We start from the raw sequence: 20,770 nt of genomic DNA, 5'->3' as shown, positions 1-20,770 counted from the left end.
ATCACAAAATGAAGCAGCACTAGCAATAGAAAAAGAGTTTTGCAGCAGTGTTAAGAAGAAGAAAAGCCGGCTATCTTCAATTTTTGGGTCTACACAATTGCAATTTGGACACTGGATGTGTTTCTAGTTACAAAAGGGTCTGCACCACACTTATGCCACAGTCAGATGCTCACATTGGAAACCCCTGGGCTGAGTTAAGTCAGATATCTTGTGCCAATCACTTCCTACTGTTTGCTGCAGTCCCTCTCATGGACTTCACTGGCCCAAAATGAACAGCTAAAACCATTCATACTACCGCTCTCCAGTGTCAAGTCAGTAGGCTTACCTTAATCCCCCTAATTTACTTAGGTCTATTTAAACTAAACTGACTGGTTTTGCCTTGAAGTAATGCCACAACCACAGTTACACTGTGGGCTGTGCTGGGACAGAAGTACCATCCGGCTGAGGAGCAGCATTTTCTTGAAACTCTTCCAGCTAGATCTGAAAGAGCTCATCTGTCACTGCCAAGTCTCTGGGCTGCTTACAAAAGAAGACAAGAAAATAGTAACGTTTTTATTACAGTCTCTTCCCCGCCATTTTGTTACAGCAGCTCACACTAATCTTCACTGATATTCTGTAACTGTATCTGTAAAATGGCTTTTACGTTTTCTTCCTAGGTAAATAAATCTTTGGTGGTCAGACAGCTGAAGGAGATTCCCATTGCACGCATGCTGGACAGAGCTGGCTTGGGCGTGCATGCACCTAAGTATCAAACCCGAGACTTTGAGAATCTTGCTTACAGAGACGCTGCATTCCCTGCGTGAAGCCAGCTGAAGTCTCACCTATTCTGCACTTCCCCAGGTAGATTCAACAGGGCTTTGATCCAGTTACTTAAACACAGGCAGACAACGTGCAACTTGAAACAGCTTGAAGTATCTGAGGATTTTCAAACAATGCTGTCAGATATGACAGGGACCTAGGAGATGCATCTTTCCTCTGGACTAGCAGCTTCAGGCCCTGTGGGATACCCTAGGGCATCTCAGATGGACTGTCTATATCCATACTTACACAGCTGTATTGAGCCCAGAAAGTGTCAGAGTTGGAGGAACACAAACTTCACTGCCCACTTCTGAAAACTTTTTAAAAAGAAATGTTTATCGTCTGGAAGCAACTATTTTGCTTGAAACCAAAGACTCAGATTTTGACCCAACGAACTTAGGATCAACTTAATTTTCCATACTAAAGACCAATAACTAGTAGTAAACACATGGGAGAAATCTCTTGAATAGGATTTTTGGCCAGCAAAATACTTAGTCCTCAGTTTAAAACTGAACATATACTTGACTGCTTTGTTGAATTGAGAACTTAAAACTTTGGATCCATTAGCCCAATGTGAAGATTAAAGTCTCATACTGCTTTTAGAAGAAAAAGCCACTGTTTCACCTTCCATAACCAAAATCTTTTTTCTCTGCTGTCATTCAAAATCCTGTGTGTAGATTATCTGCAGTTCATAAACTTTAAAGATCACTTTTTACAATGCTGCCCACATTCAGTTTTCAATCCTGGACTTTGGAAGACTGCCCAGATAATTCACATCATAATAAAAGCTGTGATCCACCAAAACACAAGAATTATTCCAAGCATCTTGCACACAAAAATGTGAAGCAACAGAGACACAAATACCTTCTGAGTTGTTAACCCAGGAAGATGTCATTGTATTATACCATCCAGCTTTATTAGCACAGTCATAGCAAAGTAGTAAAGTTACTATACTTACGCTATTACATTTTCTTGCTTAAGTGAGCCATGGGGTTCTGTCTCCTTTAGGAACTTTTACTCAGTCATTTCTAAAGCTTTCAGGCATATGAAGCTGGATGGCAGTTTCCTATTAACCTCTGCCCAGACCAACACACCAACCAAAATACCCAGGAGTTGAGGGAGTTGCAAGATAATGATCACAAAAACTACTACATCATCTTCTGTGAGGATGGCGCATGCACCAGCACAAAGATTGACAAAAGTCCAGTGACCAGGAGACACAGGCTCTCTCTTGGTCTTATAGCACTGCTGTTATAACATTGCAGCCATCCCTACTGTGATGCTTTAACAAGTCTGTGATACACAGGAGGGATTCACTGCCATGTGCATGTCCAGTGCCATTCTCCAGCTCCATCAAGGCCGTGAGCATATTTCTCTCCAGTGACCAAGTCCCATGAGCCCTCCCTTGCCTGACCTCCCCTACTGAGCCCTGGCCACCCTCTCCAAGGCCATCCGCAGGCATTGCCACCAGCACACACCACACCAGGGAGCTCGCTGTCTCTTCTGCTGTGATAACATGCACTCACATGCACAGCTACTGGCTATTCCTCTTGCTAAAGAGAGATGTCAGCCAGATTTTCTAAAAAGTGTCAATCTCATTATACCAGTAGTCAAAAAGCGCTAATTTACCTGGTGAAAAATCTAAGATGTACTCTCTCAAAACAAAGAATATAGGCCTCTGGCACGAATACACATGAAGATGATGCTTGTGGTACATACTCTTCCCAAAATAAAGCTTTACAAAACCTAAGATGAATAAAATGTTTCCAGAGAATGAAGGCATAAATGTTTTACGGCAAGAATATTTATGCTGTTATTCATACTGTCAAGAAACTTGGGAGGTTTCACCTAGGAAACAGGATCCCACTGTGCTGCTTAACAAACTTACTTACAGGTTGTCATTCAGAAAAGAGCTATTGTGTGCCTAGTCATGTATGAGTGTCGAAAACAGCAGGATTTAAAGAAAGTTAGTAACTTTCTTTAAATCCTGTTGTTTTCGACACTTCTCTGAGCAGAAGTAAATGCATAAAGGGATTAAAAGAAATTTCTCGAGCACAGAGCACGTTGCATCAAGGTAATGCAAAGGGGAGAGAAACTCAACATTACTACTGAAGTTTAACTCACTTGCTCATTTGCATACCTTAAGGAAGGAGGAGTAAAAAATAGGAGGAGACAAAAAGAGAAACACAAGTAAGGTTTTATCAACTGTTTCAGTTTTTATGTTATGTGGGCAATTTGCAAAAAAGGCAGGGGCTATTCTGTTTTTTAAACAGTATCTCTATAGTTTCTGATCAAGTGGTCACAGTGATAACTGCAATCAAAATGCAGTCTGCATTAGGCACTGCTAAAATTGCCTTCTAGAATGTAGTTCTGGGGTATACCATGAAACATAGGCACGACCTTCATGAAAGCATTAAAAGAGAAAGAGAGAGGATAGAGGAGAGCAAGAACTAAATATACATCCCATTTATCATGCCTGCCACTCTCAGGATCAGTGTCATTAAGATACTTCCAAGGGGATTTACATTTTGCTTTTTTCTTTAGGTATTTGGTTAGGGTTTGGGAGGGTGAAGCAAAAAAACCCCAAACCAACCAACAACAAAACAAAAACAAAAAAAAAGAGCAAGGCAGAACAAACTGTGCAAATCGCTGTGCTAGTACAAGATGTTCACAAACTGTGAACAAGCTGCACAATGTGATTTTTGGTTTGTTCACACCTGAGATCTAGAGGGGCTGAGGGCTAACTCTACTGTGAGCATAGAGGACTCCATGGACTTTCATTGCACAACTGAGACAAGCAGGCTTTTCAGGGGTCTGCATACCCCTGAAAGACCATAAGCTACTTCTGTAGCTTATAAGCACAAAATGTTATCTATAAAAACAAGTCTGCTGCAGGATTATGTTTGTTGTAGAGAGCTGTGAATCTCCACAAGACAGTTTTAGGCAATCACAAACTTCAAAATATTGAAAATGATTGTGTGAAGGTCTAAGCAGATTTAAGTCTAAGGCATAAAATTAAACTGTGTTAATTAATACCCACCTAAATCCTCAAGTATCCCACATGAACTAAATAACTCAAAGGTCAGCATTTTCAAACTTGTACCTTAAAGGCAAACATACAACTCAAAAGTTCCATTTGAAGTGAGAACTGAGAACCTGTAAATGCCCAGCTTCAGCTAACTCCCCACTCAGGATGTGCCAATTCTTCCCATTGCTTCAGATCTTAACATACTAAATACCCCTTTTAAAGCATCAGCTCCACACGTCATTATATGAGATTCCCAGCTTCCATTAAAAACAGAAGTCCAGACTTCTAAAGGTGCAGTCATGTGAAAGCCAGACTTTCACGAGCACCAGGTACTTAATTTCCAGTGATTCAATAAACAATATGTGTTTTTTTAAATCTTATTCTATGGTCAGGTGTACTGTAACTAGAAATTCCCTGTGATTTAAGGTTGCTAATGTGTTCCAGAATAAACTTGTGAGAATAGAAGACTAAAGGCTAACAAAGACAAGCAGGAAGGCTAAAATATGAGCAAGATGGCTAAAATACAGTATTTAATTTGTGTTCAGGAGCTCAAAGCAGATTGTAGGCACTCAAGCTCTCATTTTAATGGCCCAGAATTAGTGCTTCTGTATACCTAATTTGAAACTTGATGCCCAGGTCAGAAGTCTGGGTCTCTGGCCGAGAATTTTGAGGGCCAATCTGAAAGATCTGTAATTCCCTACATAGGCATTCTCCAAAAATCAGGCTTCTTAAAGAGAGCATATTGGGACATCCGGCTTTTAAGGCATCTAAAATTACTGGTTCCCTGAAAACATGTTCTCTATGTTTGTCTCCACTGAGACCTGCCATCTACTCATCTTAAAGTTGTTGCATGTTTTATGAGTTTAGCTATGTTTTTGTATTTTAGGTTACCATAGCCACAACTGGTATTATACACTGTCATCTTCAGTATTTCATTGTAAGATGTTGGTCAGCCACCCTTCCAAAGAGAAGGCACATGTCAGAAGATTTTAAATCACCTTTAAGGACAACTGTCAAGAATAAGAATGAAGGCAGCCTGCTTGTTTCTCTACAGCTGGGACAAGTTCTGCTATAAATTCTGTTGAAGTCATGACCATGAATAGTAGTGGGATATTTTGGTTTCTTTATTATAGACAGAAAGAATATATACTGCGACCATGAATGACTAAGACTTTTTTCTCACCCAAAACCAGTAAAGAATTAGGAACTCCAAGCATTCCCTTTTTGATGAACATGGTATGCCTCTTATTTTTTTAAACTTAAAGAAATTTTACTGAGAAATAAAATATTAATCTTTGCTTTAGTTTAAATAACTGACATACAAATGTTAAAGAAATAATAATATTAGAAGAAGAAAAAACAACTAATATTACTTTGTAGATGCATGCAGATTAGTAAGTACGCCACAAAACATACATTTGCCATTTTCTGTGCTCAGTTCACCATACAGGAGCATTTCAGAAAGTCCTATTCACAGCCTTTAATTCTAGACTTTAATTGCATCATGTTATACCCTAGCTAGCCTATATGTCCTGTTGAATAATTTGATATTGCTGGTTTGTCTTTGTAAACCAAAGACAAGCTAAATTGAATGCTGCTAACAAGCACTGGTGATAAAGTTTTTATTTGATTTCCTTAGACAGGTTGTGTGTACATCATGGAGGTGTTTGCATACATGATGATGAAGGTACTTACACTGCTGTGTAGTCCATGGCTAAATATCTCAGAATCAGAGAGTCACAGAATACTTTAGTTTGGAAAGCACCTCTGGAGATCGCCTAGTCCAACCCTTCTGCTCAAAGCAGAGTCAACTAGATCAGGTTGTCCAGGGCTGTGTCCAGTCAAATTTTGATTATCTCCAAGGACATAGACTCTACAATCTCTCTGGGAATCCTATTCCAGCATCTGACCACCCTCACAGTGAAAAAGCTTTTTATGTTTAGATGGCATTTCTTGTATTTCCGTTTGTGTCCACTGCTTCTTGTCCTGTCACTGGGCACAGGTTAGAAAAGTCTGATTCCCACTTCTTTATTTCCCACCTAAACACTCCCCCCCCACCCCCCAGGTATTTATACATATTGAAGAGATCCTCCCTAAGGGCTAGACAATTCCAGCTCTCTCAGCCTCTCCTCATATGATAGATGCCCCAATCTTTTAATAATCTCTATGGCCCTTCACTGGACTCACTTCAGCATGTCCATGTGTCCCTTGTACTGGGGAGCCCAGAACAGGACACAGCACTGCAGAAGTGGCCTCACCAGTATTGAATAAAGGGGAATAATCGCCTCCCTCTGTCTGCTGGATGCTGGTGACCTTCTTTTCTGTAAGTGTGCATTGCTGGCTTATGTTCAACTTGGTGTCTACCAGGACCCCTATGTCCTTTTCTGCCAAGCTGTCTCCCAGCCAGATGGCCTCCAGCCTCTATGAGTGCATGGGATAATTGCTTCCTAGGTGCAGGACTTTGCATTTCCCTTCGTTGAACTTAATGAGGTTCTGTTGGCCCATTTCTCCAGCCTGTCAAGATCCTCTGAATAACAACAGAACCATCTCATGCATCAACTGCTTCTCCAAATTTCAGGTACACTCTGTCTCACTGCCTCTGTCAAAAGTGAAGATGTTAAACAGTACTGGTCCCAGTACTGACCACTGGGTACATCACTAGTGACTGGCCTCCAGCTGGATTTCAAGCCTCTGATCGCAACCCTTTCAGCCCAGCAATTCAGGCAAATTTCAATCCACTTCACTGCCTACTGATCCAGTCCTTACTTGCCCAGTTTGTCTGTGAGGATGTTATGTGAGACAGTGTTGAAAGCCTCGTTAAAGTCAAAATAAACAATATTCAGTGCTCTGAATGCCTCAGATTACCATGATCTTTCAAAGATGAATGACAGTGGCCTCACAATGACATAGGCCTGTTCCCTCAGCTCTTGTGACCGTGTCCCCATCGGTTGCCATGCAGGTCTGTATGTCCCGTTTGTTGAAATATTTGCTAACCCAATCGTCCTCTACCAAGGGTAAGTCTCCACTGCTCCAGACTTTCCCAAAGGTCTCAGGGGTCTGGCATTCCTGAGGGAAAATCTTACCCGTAAACTGAGGTGAAAACAATGTCGTGTAACTTAGCTTTTTCCATGTTCTGTGTCACCAGGTCACTGCAGTAGTGAGCCCCTTTCCCTCATCTGCCTTTTGCTGCTGATATACCTGTAGAAGCCTTTCTTATTTCCCTTCGTGTCCCTCGCCAGATTCAACTCCAGGTGGGCATTGCGTTTGCCGACACCATTCCTGCACACTTGGACAGCGTCTCTATTGTCCACCTGGGTCACTCGATCCTGCTTTCACCTTCCAGCGTATTAGTTCTTTATGTAATTTGAACAGAACACCTTTCAAATGATGAACAGATTTCCTTTAGAAAGCTGTCCACACCCCCTGTCAAAGCTGAGCTGCTGTGCAGCCAAGACTTTAAGAGGTGAGTCAAGACACACGGCAGGCAAGAACAAGCCTGAGTGGATCTAAGGGATAAGATTGCTTGACTGGCAAGGGGCAGTGCTGGGCTTCTACAGCACCAAATTCAAGCACACCACATGATCTGAAGAGAAATTCAGAGGCAGAAAGGGAAGAGAGCAGGTGGTAAGTCCTGTGGAGTGACACTGAAATCGGGTCTCTCATTGTAAGGGTGAAATGGTGCAAACGGAGGATCTCATACATTATCAGAACTGACACTGGATTTCAGTTTCATTACAATATGTTTCTACTCACAGAGGCCTATTAGGTGACAGAATAACAGGGTTGGAAATCTTTAAAGAACCACAAAATATTCCAACAGACAGGAAGAAGAACGATCTTTGACATCAGAATGAACTACATGATACTAAAAAGAGAGGAGCGAATAAAAGGATGGAAAAAACCACTTAAACCAGATGGTTAGCAAGGAAAAAAAAAGGAAAACTGGATATATTTTTAAATAAGAACATGTAAGCTGATTCTCAGTCAGTATAAACTGACATAATTCCATTAATATCAGTCACTTAACAGGTTATTACACAAGCTAAGTTCGCTGCTTTGAACTGATGCTGTAGGCTCACAGGGAGGAACACACACCTTAACTGAAGTTTTAACTGCACAAGGGTTGCAGGCTCAGACCCAGTGTAAAGGACCTCAGGGTTTTTTTAAGCAACTATGTTTAATTTTCTAACCACAAGTTTCTCTTTCTGGATTCTAACTTTTACAGTACTGTCCCCACTCCTCTACAACGACCACTTACCTTCTTTAGCTCTTCCTGAATACTTCTGCCATTTTCCTCTGAGGATAAACTCTCCTTCTGGTTCTCAGGTTCTGTTCTAGGTTCTGAATCTTGTTCTTCACCAGAAGATGTTTCCTTGTCACTTATTTTAGCAGCAAGCTGAAATAACCTGGATTTAAGCTCCTCCTCCATAAGGTCGGGCTTGATATTATGACGCTGATCCTCACTGCTTATATCTGTTTCTGATAACTCATCGAAATCCTACAAAGAAATTAGAAGAACGGTGCAATTAGTGTATAGGCACAGAAAGAAAACCAAACAGCTTCCTAGAAAAGTATAGGTATGATCACTCTGCAGGGAAGCTAGAAAGAAAGCACACTAAGTGTGCTGATAAAAAAATACCATGCCTTTACAGAGGAATGCCAGTAAACCCACACTTGTTGGATTACATTTATCATTCCTGCTTACTTTTATATTATGTAAAACGGAACTATCAAAATCACTATGTATCCATGTGCAACTAATAAAATATGCCTAAATGGCATTTCCCATTCCCAGCACTGCACTGCCATCACTCTCAGGCATGGTGCAGATAAAGAAAGTGTGGGAATGAAATAACTTGTGACCTGGCAGTTGTGTCCAGCTTTTACTTGAAAGCTGCACTCGAGTTCCCTGACTGCTTGGTCTTGAGCATTATCTGTGTTTTTCTTAAAGATTACTGGAAACAAGTTTTGAAAAACCTTTCTTTCATTACATGATGGTGCTTAAGATTTTCAGCTTTCCCAGTAATTATTTACATAGGTGGATCCTCTACAGCGATGATTATTTTCCAAGAGCCAACCTCCTTGGAACAAGTTCAATCTTTAGGAGCACCTTCTTTTCTTACTCTTGGATCCTTAAAGGTGGGAAGTACTCAGAGGCTCAGTTAAGTACAGTGGGTGTTACAGACTAAACAACAAGACTCTTACTTTGGAAGCTGAACAGAAGAAAAGCAAAATCTTTTAGCAACTCTGTTTAGCGGGGTGTCTGCCCAACATTTACTGATGTGGAAAGGGGGATATTTTTGTCAGCCCTTGCAGGAAATCTGAAAATACCTCATGGTTGTTCCAAAAACTAACATCCAGATACATACCAATTCATTTTCTGGATCTGTGCTATCTGATTAGGACCCAATTTCCCCTGATGTCCACTACAGTCCATGGAGAGACACAGGCATCTCCCAGAGCAACCTGCTCCACCTAGAGCATTAACTGCCTTCTGGAAATGTTCTTCTCTCCCTGCTGACTGCTAAGAGAAAGTTTTGAATCATTAGACACTTCGTTTAGTGCTTCAGTCAAGTCCATAAAGTAAGGTGGAATTAGGCGGTTTTAAAAGTGATGAATTCTTTGAAACGGAGCATAATCATGACAAAACCACCCAGAAGGAGGCTATGAAGAACACAGCCTGGGACCGGAAGTGGTAGGCTCATCTCAGTGGGTCTAAGAGGATGATTTGGAGCAATTCTCAGATGGGAAATTATTCTTATTTGCCTTACGGTCTCCTACGGTGACAGCACCAGACACTGCTGGAGAGACTAAAAGCTGTGTCCTCTCTACCATTCATTTGGAAATACATAAACAGGAGATTTGCTTTGCACAGCTACTCTCTGCAGCCACAGCAGCAGATTTATGGATGGACCAATTACCTCCCGTTCTCACAGGAAACGTTAACTCTGATAGCTCCCTCACAAACCCTACCTGCCAAACTGCTCTTAATGGATTGACACATCATATTCGTAATGTCAGTACTCATCTCTCATACAGTAAACCATGCAGTAGTGTCTAGCACTTTCACAGCTTTCTGGACAATTTTTGTCTGCAGTTATCTGTGAATCAGTTACACAACTAAATTATTGCGTTATAGCTCACCTTCAAGATGTAGAAGGCCCTTTTAGAAAATCAGGATTTGAAAGAACATGACTAGCTACAATAGAAGGGGAACGATGGGCTCATGTTGAAATTTATTCTTTTCCCAAACAATCAGTTTTTGCAGAATAAAAAGCCTTTTCTGCCAAATGAACTTCGAAGCTGTTCTGAATAAGATCAAGAACAAGATTTCAGATCAGTGTGTTTCCACTTCAGTTTTAGAATATGTTATGATATGCTTTTATATACATATAGAAGACCGGTGTAATTTCACGTTTTTAATCAGAAATCTGTATTTATCATAATGGTGCTTCCTCAAATTGTAAGAAGAGATATTTTTTCAGATGTATCTTGCATGTCATATAACAACTTGTTACAACCCTCAGCCAACAATCTGCTAATGAAAAATACTCACATATCGCTAAGCTACTACAAAAAGATCTGAAAGTTGTTGCTGAATCAATCAGTTCATGAATTTGTACCCAGAGGAGAAACAATCATAATTTACAGGATTTACAGGATAGAAAGCATGGCTAAACTGTGCACTTGTATTTTAGGAGAACACAATTTAGTGGAGATATGTCTCACTACACTGGAGCTATTTACAGTTAGGTATCTAGTCTAAGCTAATTACTAGAATCCCTCTTTACTTGAGTTACCTCCATTTATTTAATAGGTTCCTCCAAAAACCTACTCTCCTCTACCAAAACATGTGGTTTAGGATTACAAGACTTGCTTGTGAGCTCTGACAGCTCTGCACTGGGGGTGTGGGCTCCCTCTAGCAGTGTGTAGGCAGGAAGAGTACAGTTTACTTTGGAGCTGAGTCTGGAAGGAAGAGAAGAAAATCCCATTCTATGCAGACATTTGAGCAGATCAAGCTTGTGAAGACAAAAGTTTGCTATTCTCATTTAAATGAGCTGACAAATACGTGTATAACATCTAGTGGAGCAGTGAGGGAGGCTGGCAGTCCAGAGGGGCAGGTTTGCCCACATTTCCACCTTACTGCTGTACTGTGAAGTACTGACAGACTTCATCATGCAGGGAGACATGCATGATTCCTCTGGGGGCTTTTTACATGGACCTGTTTAGCTTTAACTGCTTAGCAGCTATATCGCAGTAGCAATACCCATATACCCCCTTGGAAGGTACCATCAGTTAATTTAAAGAATCCATATTGACAACAGCAGAATCACAACTCCTCTTGATCCTGAAAAAATACCAGTCTTCCTAGGATCACACATGGCAGCACCTTTTAGGTTGATCTCTACTGCCTCTGTCCAAAGCTCAGTGAAATCCTGTAGAGCCCTGCAGCTGACTTGCCACGTATTTTGGAGGAAGGCATGGCAGGACAATATTGCTAAGTTGCCCAGCTTCAGCAGGATAGAAGACTGAGGATGTAGTTTTATGAAACAAAGGGAGCTAATGTAACAACCTAGTGCTGTTGAAAGAGAGTCATCCTGCACCTTCCTGACCTTTGTTTGGTTGTAATGAGTTGTGTAGGCTTGGCAAAGGGGTCTAAGTGTGTGCTAGAGCTGACAAGGGAGAGATATTGCACCATGCTGGAGGCAGGCGGAGGGAAGGCAGGAAGGCAGACAGGAAGGAGGTATTCCTTTTTTGGCAGCAGCAAGCTGCAATTCTTACCTTAGCCACATGTCACACTGTTACCAAACCATTCCCAATTCTAGCTCTTGCTTTAACAAATATAAAAGAATTTTCTGAACTCATTGGCTGGGAAACTTGAAGAGCTTTTTGCTACATTTGCCAGCACAGGAGAAAGTCATGAGCTGCCTTGGCATTGCTAGGGTTTTATTCCACATTAGCTAAATTTGTGTTATGAGTACACATTGTTTCTTGGGGGAGGACTCACCTTGAGGGTATTGATTTTATTACAGCTGGATTTAGGTATGCCCATTATCCACAATTCTGCTTTCCAACTTCCTTACAGTGAGCAGGTGGAGTATTTACATTTGCAAGAGCTGTTAGTTCCTGCTTACATGCAGAGATAATGATATCCTATAAAGCTACACCTTGTGGTTTCTGTTACTGGTAGGCTTCTTGGCTTGTCTGTTGAGCTTTTCAGATGGTGGCAGTGAACTATTTGTGAGGAGATGATAATTCTTTCATGGATTTTCAAATTAAAAAAATGTATTAGAAGCCAGGACAGCAATAAAAAATAATAAATACATTGAAAGGTACTATTATTATTTATTTAATAGATACTATCTTAAACTTCATTGCTCTTTACTGTTCAGACTTTGGCTCTATCTGGTAAGTTTAACGAAATCTTTGTGTTCATGTAAATAATTGTGTAAATTCCCATTTGCATCTATCAGCAATGTATAATACGAACATCTGCAAACAAGAATAAAGGGCTACTGCTTTACCTGAAAACAGAGCTTCAGTGAGGGCCTGGCAGACTAATACAGCCACAAACCCAGTCTCACTAAAAGAAAATAAAGTGTTTCTATGCAAGCATAAGTCCTTTAGCAGACAATGAACTAGGAAATATACCTCTCCTCATACACATTCTCCAAAAATCCTTGCATGCAAATGGCTGATAACTCAATGTAATCCTAGCAAACCAAAAAAATACCCCAAAATAAAGCAACTGAGCAAGCAAAGTACTGGCTTGGAGGCTCCAGAACCAAATCCATGTTACACTATAAACTCTTGACAGAAAGCTCCATTCCTATAGGAAACCGAAAATCGGAAACTACAATTTGGAGGAGAAGACATAAATTGTGAGGTTTGCAGACAGTTTCTCAGCAAGAGTGGGTGTAATTTCAGGGCAGCTCTTTCCAATAAATATATCCCAAGCGCCATCCCGTGGGGACCGGCAGTCTGACAGCGCTCACCTTACCTGGCTGCAGGGCAGTAGGGCTGTAATTAACAGGTGGGGTCTCCTGATCAGTGAAGGAAACTCCTAATGAGGGCACTTCCTTCACTTGAAGCAATTAAGCCACTCCACTTTCCATCAGAAATGTAAGAATTGCAGCTACACTAAGCAACATCTCCTCTCAAAAAGATAATGAAAGCCAATATGTCAATATTATTATTACTAATAATATCAATTATTAATAATGAAAGCAGACAGAGATTGGTGGTTTGAGTGGCAATTTCTTGTAAAAAGTTACAATTTGACAGTTCCCACAGGAGTAGAAGTCTTCTGTGGTACATAAGCAATCAGGTTATCAGAAATTTCTTACAGTTGGACCTTGGTTTTATCAGGACAGTTTTCATGTTTTGCTTCATGTACTTGCTTCATGACTGTGTTTACAGCATCTCTACAGGCAATCCAGTAAAGCAGGTTGTTCTTTTACCTATCATTAAGTGGCAAAACCCCTTCCCCAAATACAGTATATCCTGATATCCATTCTCAGGTTTCCCTTTTTAAGTTGCTCCAGACTTTATACAGTGAATAGTCTCTCACTCACAAAGTCAGCATTCCAGTGTTGACTCTAAAATACATTTAAAAAAAAAATGCCACAGCATTATCCTAATCTAGGTACTGGATCTTGATTTAAAAAACCCCTAATTTTAAATAGAAATTCAGTTGTGAGTTATGAAATGACCACAGTTGTTCCAGAATGTAACTGCTTACAATTCTCTAGACTTGGAGCAGGGAGAGAGGAAAGGGCCCATTTTCATTTCACTGTGAGTCTTGGAGAGCAGCAAACAAGAAAGCAACCTTCACTATTTGAAAATTAGAAAAGGAAAGCCAACTTTTAGACTTCTAAACTGAAATCCTGTTCTACAATGCTAATGAAAACATAATGGTTAAGAAATTATCATCTTATTATTACAATGTAGTAAAATAAAGTTGTTATTGCAATGCAGTATAGTATGGGAAAAGTACATTTCTTCCCTGCAATTTACATATGATCACTTGCTCGGCGTCTAATGTCTAGATGCAACATGGTTTAGAAGAGCATTTTGTATGGTTTCTGCAAATTCTATGTAATCTCAGCATGGAAGATCTGTGCCTGGTTTAAGACCCCACAATGAAGCTTCCTTAAGTTTATGCTGTCTGCAGTTCTTCACACAGCTACACTATCATTTTGTACAAACTGTTCACATGCAGGGCTCGCTCTGCTGCAGCCTCCATCATTTTACCAAGACCAATACATTACTTTGGGGATTATATGAAACCCTGACATCCCTTTAATCTCATTTTTCTGAGCAATATAAATGACATCTGTCTAATTTATTTTCATACTGCAAATCATATTCCTTACGCTCATGATCATTTTAATTGCTTCCTAGAATTGTTCAACCGTGCAACATCCTTGCTATAAATTGTAGTTGCCAGTCCATTCCTGCTCCCAGCAGTGCTTGTGTACCGGTGGCTGGAGTAAGAGATCTCCGAATGTGGGCACCAGCTGTCAAATCAGCCACCAGGGTGTGTGTGTGTGCCCAGACACAAATTAAATGTATGCAACAACCCCTCCCCCCACACATAAACTTCCTAGTGAGAATTTCATTGCTTTGAAAACAGTAGCATGAGCTGGAGGCAGTGTGCCTCTGCCTGCCCCACTGTGGCTGAGGGAGCAGGAGAGCAGGAACAGTCTCTTTTAGCCTAAAGGGTAAAATGAAGGGGGAGAGAGGGTCAGGATCCCAAGCCTCGCATTTTGAGCACAACAGAGAGAGATATAAAGACTGGATTGGGTTGCTTGTAGTCAGAGGCATAGGGAGAAGACAGCACTTAGCTCGTTGCTTCAGGCTTACCATTACTCTGCTGCAGCCGTGATGCAGCTCCAGGATTTAAAAGGAGTAGGATGAGGCAAATGGAACCGGATGAGGGGTCAATATTCTCCTCCTCCAGCTGGGTAATTAGAGTTAGAAGTGTGCTTGTACTGCTAAAAAGGTTCTGTGGGACAACCAGATCCCTTACATAATAACAGTCCCAGGCCTGGACAAACTCCAGAGAAGACTTCTTGGCTTTCTGGTTATCCCACACTTGTTGTTTAAAAGAAATGTTTGAGGAGTACTTTGCTGTCTTCAAGTTGTATGATCAGTTTTTTCCCATTTTTTTTTAATCAATTGACAAATTATTTAAATGGAAGTAGTTTGCAAACACTCACCCTAACACATCAGAACTCGTAATCACTTGACCAACTAACAGCAGACATCACTTGGACCATATTTCAAAAAAAGGCCTTTCTGAATTTCTGCTGCTCATTAACTTTATCCCTTACCAGAACAACTGCAAACAGCACACAGAAGATTCCCAGGCATATGAGTTATTTCTTATTCTAAGAACAAAGGAGTTAAAAAAAAAACCCAAAGCAACAAAACAGGTGATTAGTCAACATTTGTTAGCTGTTGGCAAATCCTGACCTTTTTTTTTTTTTAAGAGCACTGTATTTTACAGCATTAACAATGTCATTGATCAGATGGAAGTGGCATATTTGAGAAAGAGGCAAAGCCTGTTCATGGTATACGTAACACTTTACCTTTGTTTCTTCTCAGTTAGGAGGCATGAGGAAGATAAAGCTTGCAAGAACACTCCACCTCCCACTCACTATTCACATGTTATTGCCCACATAGCTTAATTAGTTTAGCCCAGCTCTTTTTGAGAATGCATTTGGTAAGCTCAAAGACAATTACCTGACTTAAATTCATCTTGTTGGCTTTTGTGTGATTTTTTTCTTCATGTAACTCTTCAGAGATTGCTTTGTTCTTCCTCCACCTTCTGGATCTCTTTTCTAAATCATAATGGACTTCTTCAGTGTCACTGCTGTCTGAATACTCCAAGCTGGTTGCCTGTGGATTGAAATTCACATCCAGTTCTCCGTGGAAATGTGTTTTTTCCATTCTGGGCATATCGCTTTGAGTTCTGCTTTGTAACCAGAGAAGTTTGCTAGGTCCTTTAGCTTCCTGGGAAGAGTTTACTGAAGATGTTTCCGAATCGGAGAACAGTGTCTCAGTATTGGTGTATAACCCCGAGGAAGGAGAGGTCACTGCCTGGTACTGATCATTGCCGTAAACCCATTCAGTACCATACTGGGAATTGGTATAATAGAAACCGTCTGGTAATTGCCGAGGTTTCCGACGCAGCTTGTTCAAGGCCACGTTCCAGTCATAGTCATCCTCGCTGTCTGAGCCCATTTCGTCATAGGCAGACACAATGCTGGATTCATTCTCCAAAGCTTCGAATACTTGACTCTTTGGTTTGGCAAGCATTCGAGGACGAGGCAAAGTGACATTCTGCAAAGCTACCCAGTTTCCATCAGTGCTTTGAAAAACAGAAGGCGGATCTATGAAAACAAAACAAGAACAATTGTTGATCACAGTGCGAAAGGCTCATTTTACTTGCCAGTTTACAATCCACTGGCCACAAATTGGAGGGTTCAACAAAACTAATGAACAAATGCAAGTGCTGCTGCTACATGAGCTCTCGTGTTGTGAGCCATGCTGTTGTACTCCTTTTAATCAGAAGCAACCACTTAAAGCCATGGTAATGACTATTTAAAATGTGACAGTACTTGGACCAAAGCTTTCTTCTAAAAGAATTATTAGGAAAGGGTGAGGGAACATCCGTACACACACATGTATAAATCCTGCGTTTTGCCAATGTCTTCGGTTCTGTGTGCAGTTCTGGTCCTCCATCTTGAAAAGGAAAGATGGAAAAAGGATCAGAGAAGAACAACAAAGGTTGCACCAGGTTCTGAAACAGGTTCAATTGAAGGAATGATTAAGTAAGGCAGAGCTCTGCCATCTGGAGGAGACAAGACTGAGAGGATACATGCTAAAAGAGATAGGGGAATCTCTTCCAACCTAACTACTAGAGGACATCAAGTGAAACTAGAGAAATCAAAGGTTTGAAACAAACCAAAGAAAGAAGTGGGATGCAATGGGTACCAGACCTGTGGAACTTCTTGCCTAAGGGTGTTATGGATGCTAGAAATTAATCTCGGATAAAACAGAGATGGCTATGGACATGGAAAAGAAATCCACTGAGGTTTACTAAATACAGAAAAACACTTCTAGCTGTGATAGTCATTAAGCTGAAAGTTCTGGAGAGTCAGAGCCCACTCAGAGGCAGCATGAAAAATACTTGCTTTCTCCTAATCTAACCTAGGCTTTTGCTTATGGTTACTGTTGCTGCTGTTGTTGTATCCTAGACTAAATGAGCTTTTTGTCTGACCCAGCACTGCTGCTCTTACATTCTTGCACTTTTTCAGAGTATGTTTTACAATTCAGACAGACCCGCCCCCCCCCCCCCCCCCCCAATATGGTCAAAAAGTGCTGTGTAACTCAGAGAGTTGCACTTCTTCTACATTTAGATTCCACTTCCAGTCAAACTTGGAAAGTCCCTTCATGGGAAATGTGAATGTGTGATGACTCTACCTCCCACAGCAGTTGAATAAATATATAATGCTATGGATTTACACAGTAATCTCAGCCTACTGAATGAGCTTTTCAGCCTTACGGATTCCTTCCATGGGTTCAAATTCGCCATTTCCAGAAAACTGTAGAAATACTTATTATAAACTATTAGTTTTCTAAAACTGTAAACAGAACATCACTATTTAAAAATGGACAAATTAAAATCTGGATCGTGTTGTAGATGATACTCAAGCATCTTGCATTACAGGATTAGAAATACTTAGAGCTCAAGAATTTGACTTTTCCCCTGGAATTGTTCATAAAGAACCTAAGTATGCAGTAAGAAGGTGTGCTTTGTTTAAAAAAAAAAAAAAAAAGAAGTTTGTGGTGCACTACCACCAACAAAACAAGCCTACAAAAAGGAAACAATAATTAAATGGCAATTAAACTTAGCAGCTATGCAAGATTTAGAATAGGTTTTGTATTTGTTACTCATTTGAGTCCTTTTGGTTTGTTTTCACTTCCTAAATTTCATGCCAATTCAGAGAACTTGAGAAAATACATCACTGAAGTCATTCTTACTCCTGCTTAAAAAGAAATCAAAATAGTAATAATTTTCTTGTAGCAGTGACCAGCTGAGGATATAACTAAAGTCAGGTTTATAGAGAGAACAAATGACTGTTGTAACAGCTGATTTTGGAGAAAAAAAGAATACAAGCTATCAAGCACAGGGAACTTCTGCTTGTTCACTTTTTCCAATTATGCCCACTAATCTAAGTAAAGGATTCTCATGAGAGAAAGAAGACCTTTCCTTAAAAACATTATTCCTTCAAACAAGCAAACAGCTCTGCAAGATATAAATCTCTAACAGGAACTGAATTCAGCTTCGGCACATTACACAAAGGTAATGCAGTGGACAGCCACATACTTTTTTTCTCTACCAAACTATATCCCCTTATTTTGTTTAGCAACAACAGATGAGAATTGGTCAAACATCCGTAGTTAACTGAAGAAAGGACAGGATAGTAGTTGATTACATCTTAGAGGGTAAGCAGGGTGGAAAGGAAAGCCACTGAGAATTTTATATTCAGAAAGCTGACTCAGTTTCATCCCAGCTTCAAGTAATGTCAAGTGCTCCTATCTCGATTTTCCAAAACAAAGTCACTTATACTTGAAAGAATGGATTTTGCACAAAATTCTTTGGGTATATGCTATAATTTATGCACATGAAAATGAAAATAGATTTAAGAAGTCTCATTGTGAAACTATTGGTAAAGGGGGAAAAAGCACAAATTCATGATTTGGCTCTTCAGTCGTCTTTTAAACCAGTGCAAACTGTAATTAAAATGAACTGTGAACTGCTTTCTGGCTACATGAGTAAAAAGCCCACTGATGTTACCACTCCAAACTCTTGGTTGAGACTTCTTTCATTTTCTGTGTCCTAATACAGAGCTGCTTACTACTGTATAGGTGAGATCATATTTACACATATTAGCACGATCAGCTATTTATTATAAGCTCAATAGACACCACAATTTCATCACAAATGTGGTTCTTAGATGAAAGAAGCAGAACAAATCCTCTGAGTACAGCACCTGAAAGGAAACTGGTCAATTTGTCACTCTGTTATGGTTAAGCAATTGTTAAGTACTAAATTGTTCAACAGTCGAATTCAATGGGATTGAAGTGGGTTCTTAAATTTAAGCACCCAATTAACTGCTTTACTGAAAATAGACCTTCCACTAAAATGCCCAGGAGAACATCATTTCTGACAGGGGGTTGAATGAACGGTTCACAAAATAATGCATACTTAGTTAAGTCAGATTTTAGTACTACTTTACTGTCACTTTCTTTTTGGGGGGAGGAGGGATATTGACACTGTCTAATTTTCAGTCTCCCAGGTTATCAACTGGTATTACAGATTAACAAATTGAATTGATGGGCAGCCCCCATCCTTGGTTCCTGCTACACCTAAACACATATTTTGGCTGCTTCTGCTTGCCAGTGCCTAGTGAGCCAGCTGTGGGAGTTGCAGCACCAGTAAACTCACCCCACAAAAGAGAAGTTTTCTGCTTGTTTAGCTTCATGAACTAATTTGCTACAGGGGTCAGATGGGCTCTGCAGCTATTAGTGGAGAAGCAGCAGGAACAAGCAGACTCTGTGGGAGGACAACAGCAGCAGATAGGTTAGCTTTACTGTTCCCCCGTCAACTGGAGCCAAGGGCTGCTGCTGCAGTGAGCAGTTCAGCCCTCCCTTGTGCAACTGTGGGGGTGAAAACTAACCAACTCTTCTGTGCAGCAGTTGCCTGGTGTGACACTCTTGTGGCCTCATGAACACTACAGCCAGAACCAGAGAAGCAGTGGAAATGGGACCCCCCCACACCAAAAAAGCAGGAACCACCTTCTTCAATGACAGCCTGTACTTATGTCATCTTAGAGTAAGCAGGGAATTGCATTCTATCCCAGGGTGCTGATTCAGGGATGGGGCTGACTTAAGAAGCTGCTCACCTTCTATCTTCCATATGCACATCCATACCTAATGCACGGAGACAGATGACAGATCTAGGGAAACTGTTAGACTATGAAGTTCCTACTCATACAGCTTCCTCAAACTTGTGTGGAAGCAGCCGTTAGTAGGGCTGCACAGAACACTGCATTGGTGAGTTCATCGGGGTTGAAAACAAAGGTGCAAGAGGGAATCATAAATGTGAATTATTTCACTGTTTGGTTCACCACATAACCTCATGAACAGTTAACTTGTGCGACAGAAGGGATACTATGGGCAGCTGCAAACTCCTTCAGCCGGAGGACAGATAACCAGGTGACAAAGCAGGGCCCTTGGGCTCTTGTGTCTTAGAAGCTCTGAAACATATTCAAATTAGATGCCTAATGTTTCCCAACAGTCCAAAATCAATTCTCCAAAGGCCCAAATTTTGAATCTTTTCTTGGGGGAAAAAAAAAAAAAAAAAAAAGGTAAGATAAGCAAAGACACAGCCCAATGAAATCATGACACTCAGCATCACCAAATAGACATTTTTACATGTGACCCCTGCAACCACAAAGGTCAGCAGAAATTTCCCGGAGAAGGTCCTTGCTTTAAGTCGTATTTACTCCACATGTGAGTGAGAACCAAAAAAAGAATAATATTCGTACTAGAAATATTTACTTGTTTCATTTAGCCTGTCCACACTTTTCCAGCTGGGTAACGCAGAGAGCTTGCGTTCCTTCTGTTTCCTGAATTGCCCTTTTTGCTGCCTCCAAAGAGCTTCAGTCACAGATGATGCAGGGTCTAGTCCTTTACTGGGCACATCTTCACTAGCCAGGGAGAATGCAGACTGGGACCTCTGTGGGAATAAAAATCAAAGAGCATAATTTAAAAGTAGAAATACTTAATTATCAAACTCTTTACCGTAATTACTGTGAGTATTCCGTTACCCATGGAAGTGGGGGATCTGCTAGCATCCAGAAATGGAAC

General features: G+C 40.6%; 1 protein-coding gene across 7 annotated transcripts in view; it reads right to left on the bottom strand.

The window, feature by feature from the left end:
- Positions 1-20,770, bottom strand: part of MYRIP (myosin VIIA and Rab interacting protein) — a 243,297-nt gene that overhangs the window by 18,626 nt on the left and 203,901 nt on the right. For all 7 annotated transcript variants that reach the window (XR_011329424.1, XR_011329423.1, XM_069810697.1 and 4 more), the window contains 3 exons: positions 20,462-20,639; positions 15,575-16,224; positions 8,085-8,324 (listed from right to left, as the gene is read on the bottom strand). Coding sequence is in view for 5 of the 7 variants with exons in the window: in XM_069810697.1 (XP_069666798.1) it covers positions 8,085-8,324; positions 15,575-16,224; positions 20,462-20,639 (1,068 nt within the window). In the remaining 2 variants the exon portion in view is untranslated. The remainder of the gene's footprint in view (positions 1-8,084; positions 8,325-15,574; positions 16,225-20,461; positions 20,640-20,770) is intronic.

This window comes from Haliaeetus albicilla, chromosome 2 (genome assembly GCF_947461875.1).
Source record: "Haliaeetus albicilla chromosome 2, bHalAlb1.1, whole genome shotgun sequence".
NCBI lineage: Eukaryota > Metazoa > Chordata > Aves > Accipitriformes > Accipitridae > Haliaeetus > Haliaeetus albicilla.
The sequence above is the reverse complement of the archived record's forward strand: the minus strand, read 5'-3'. Positions and strand labels throughout refer to the sequence as shown.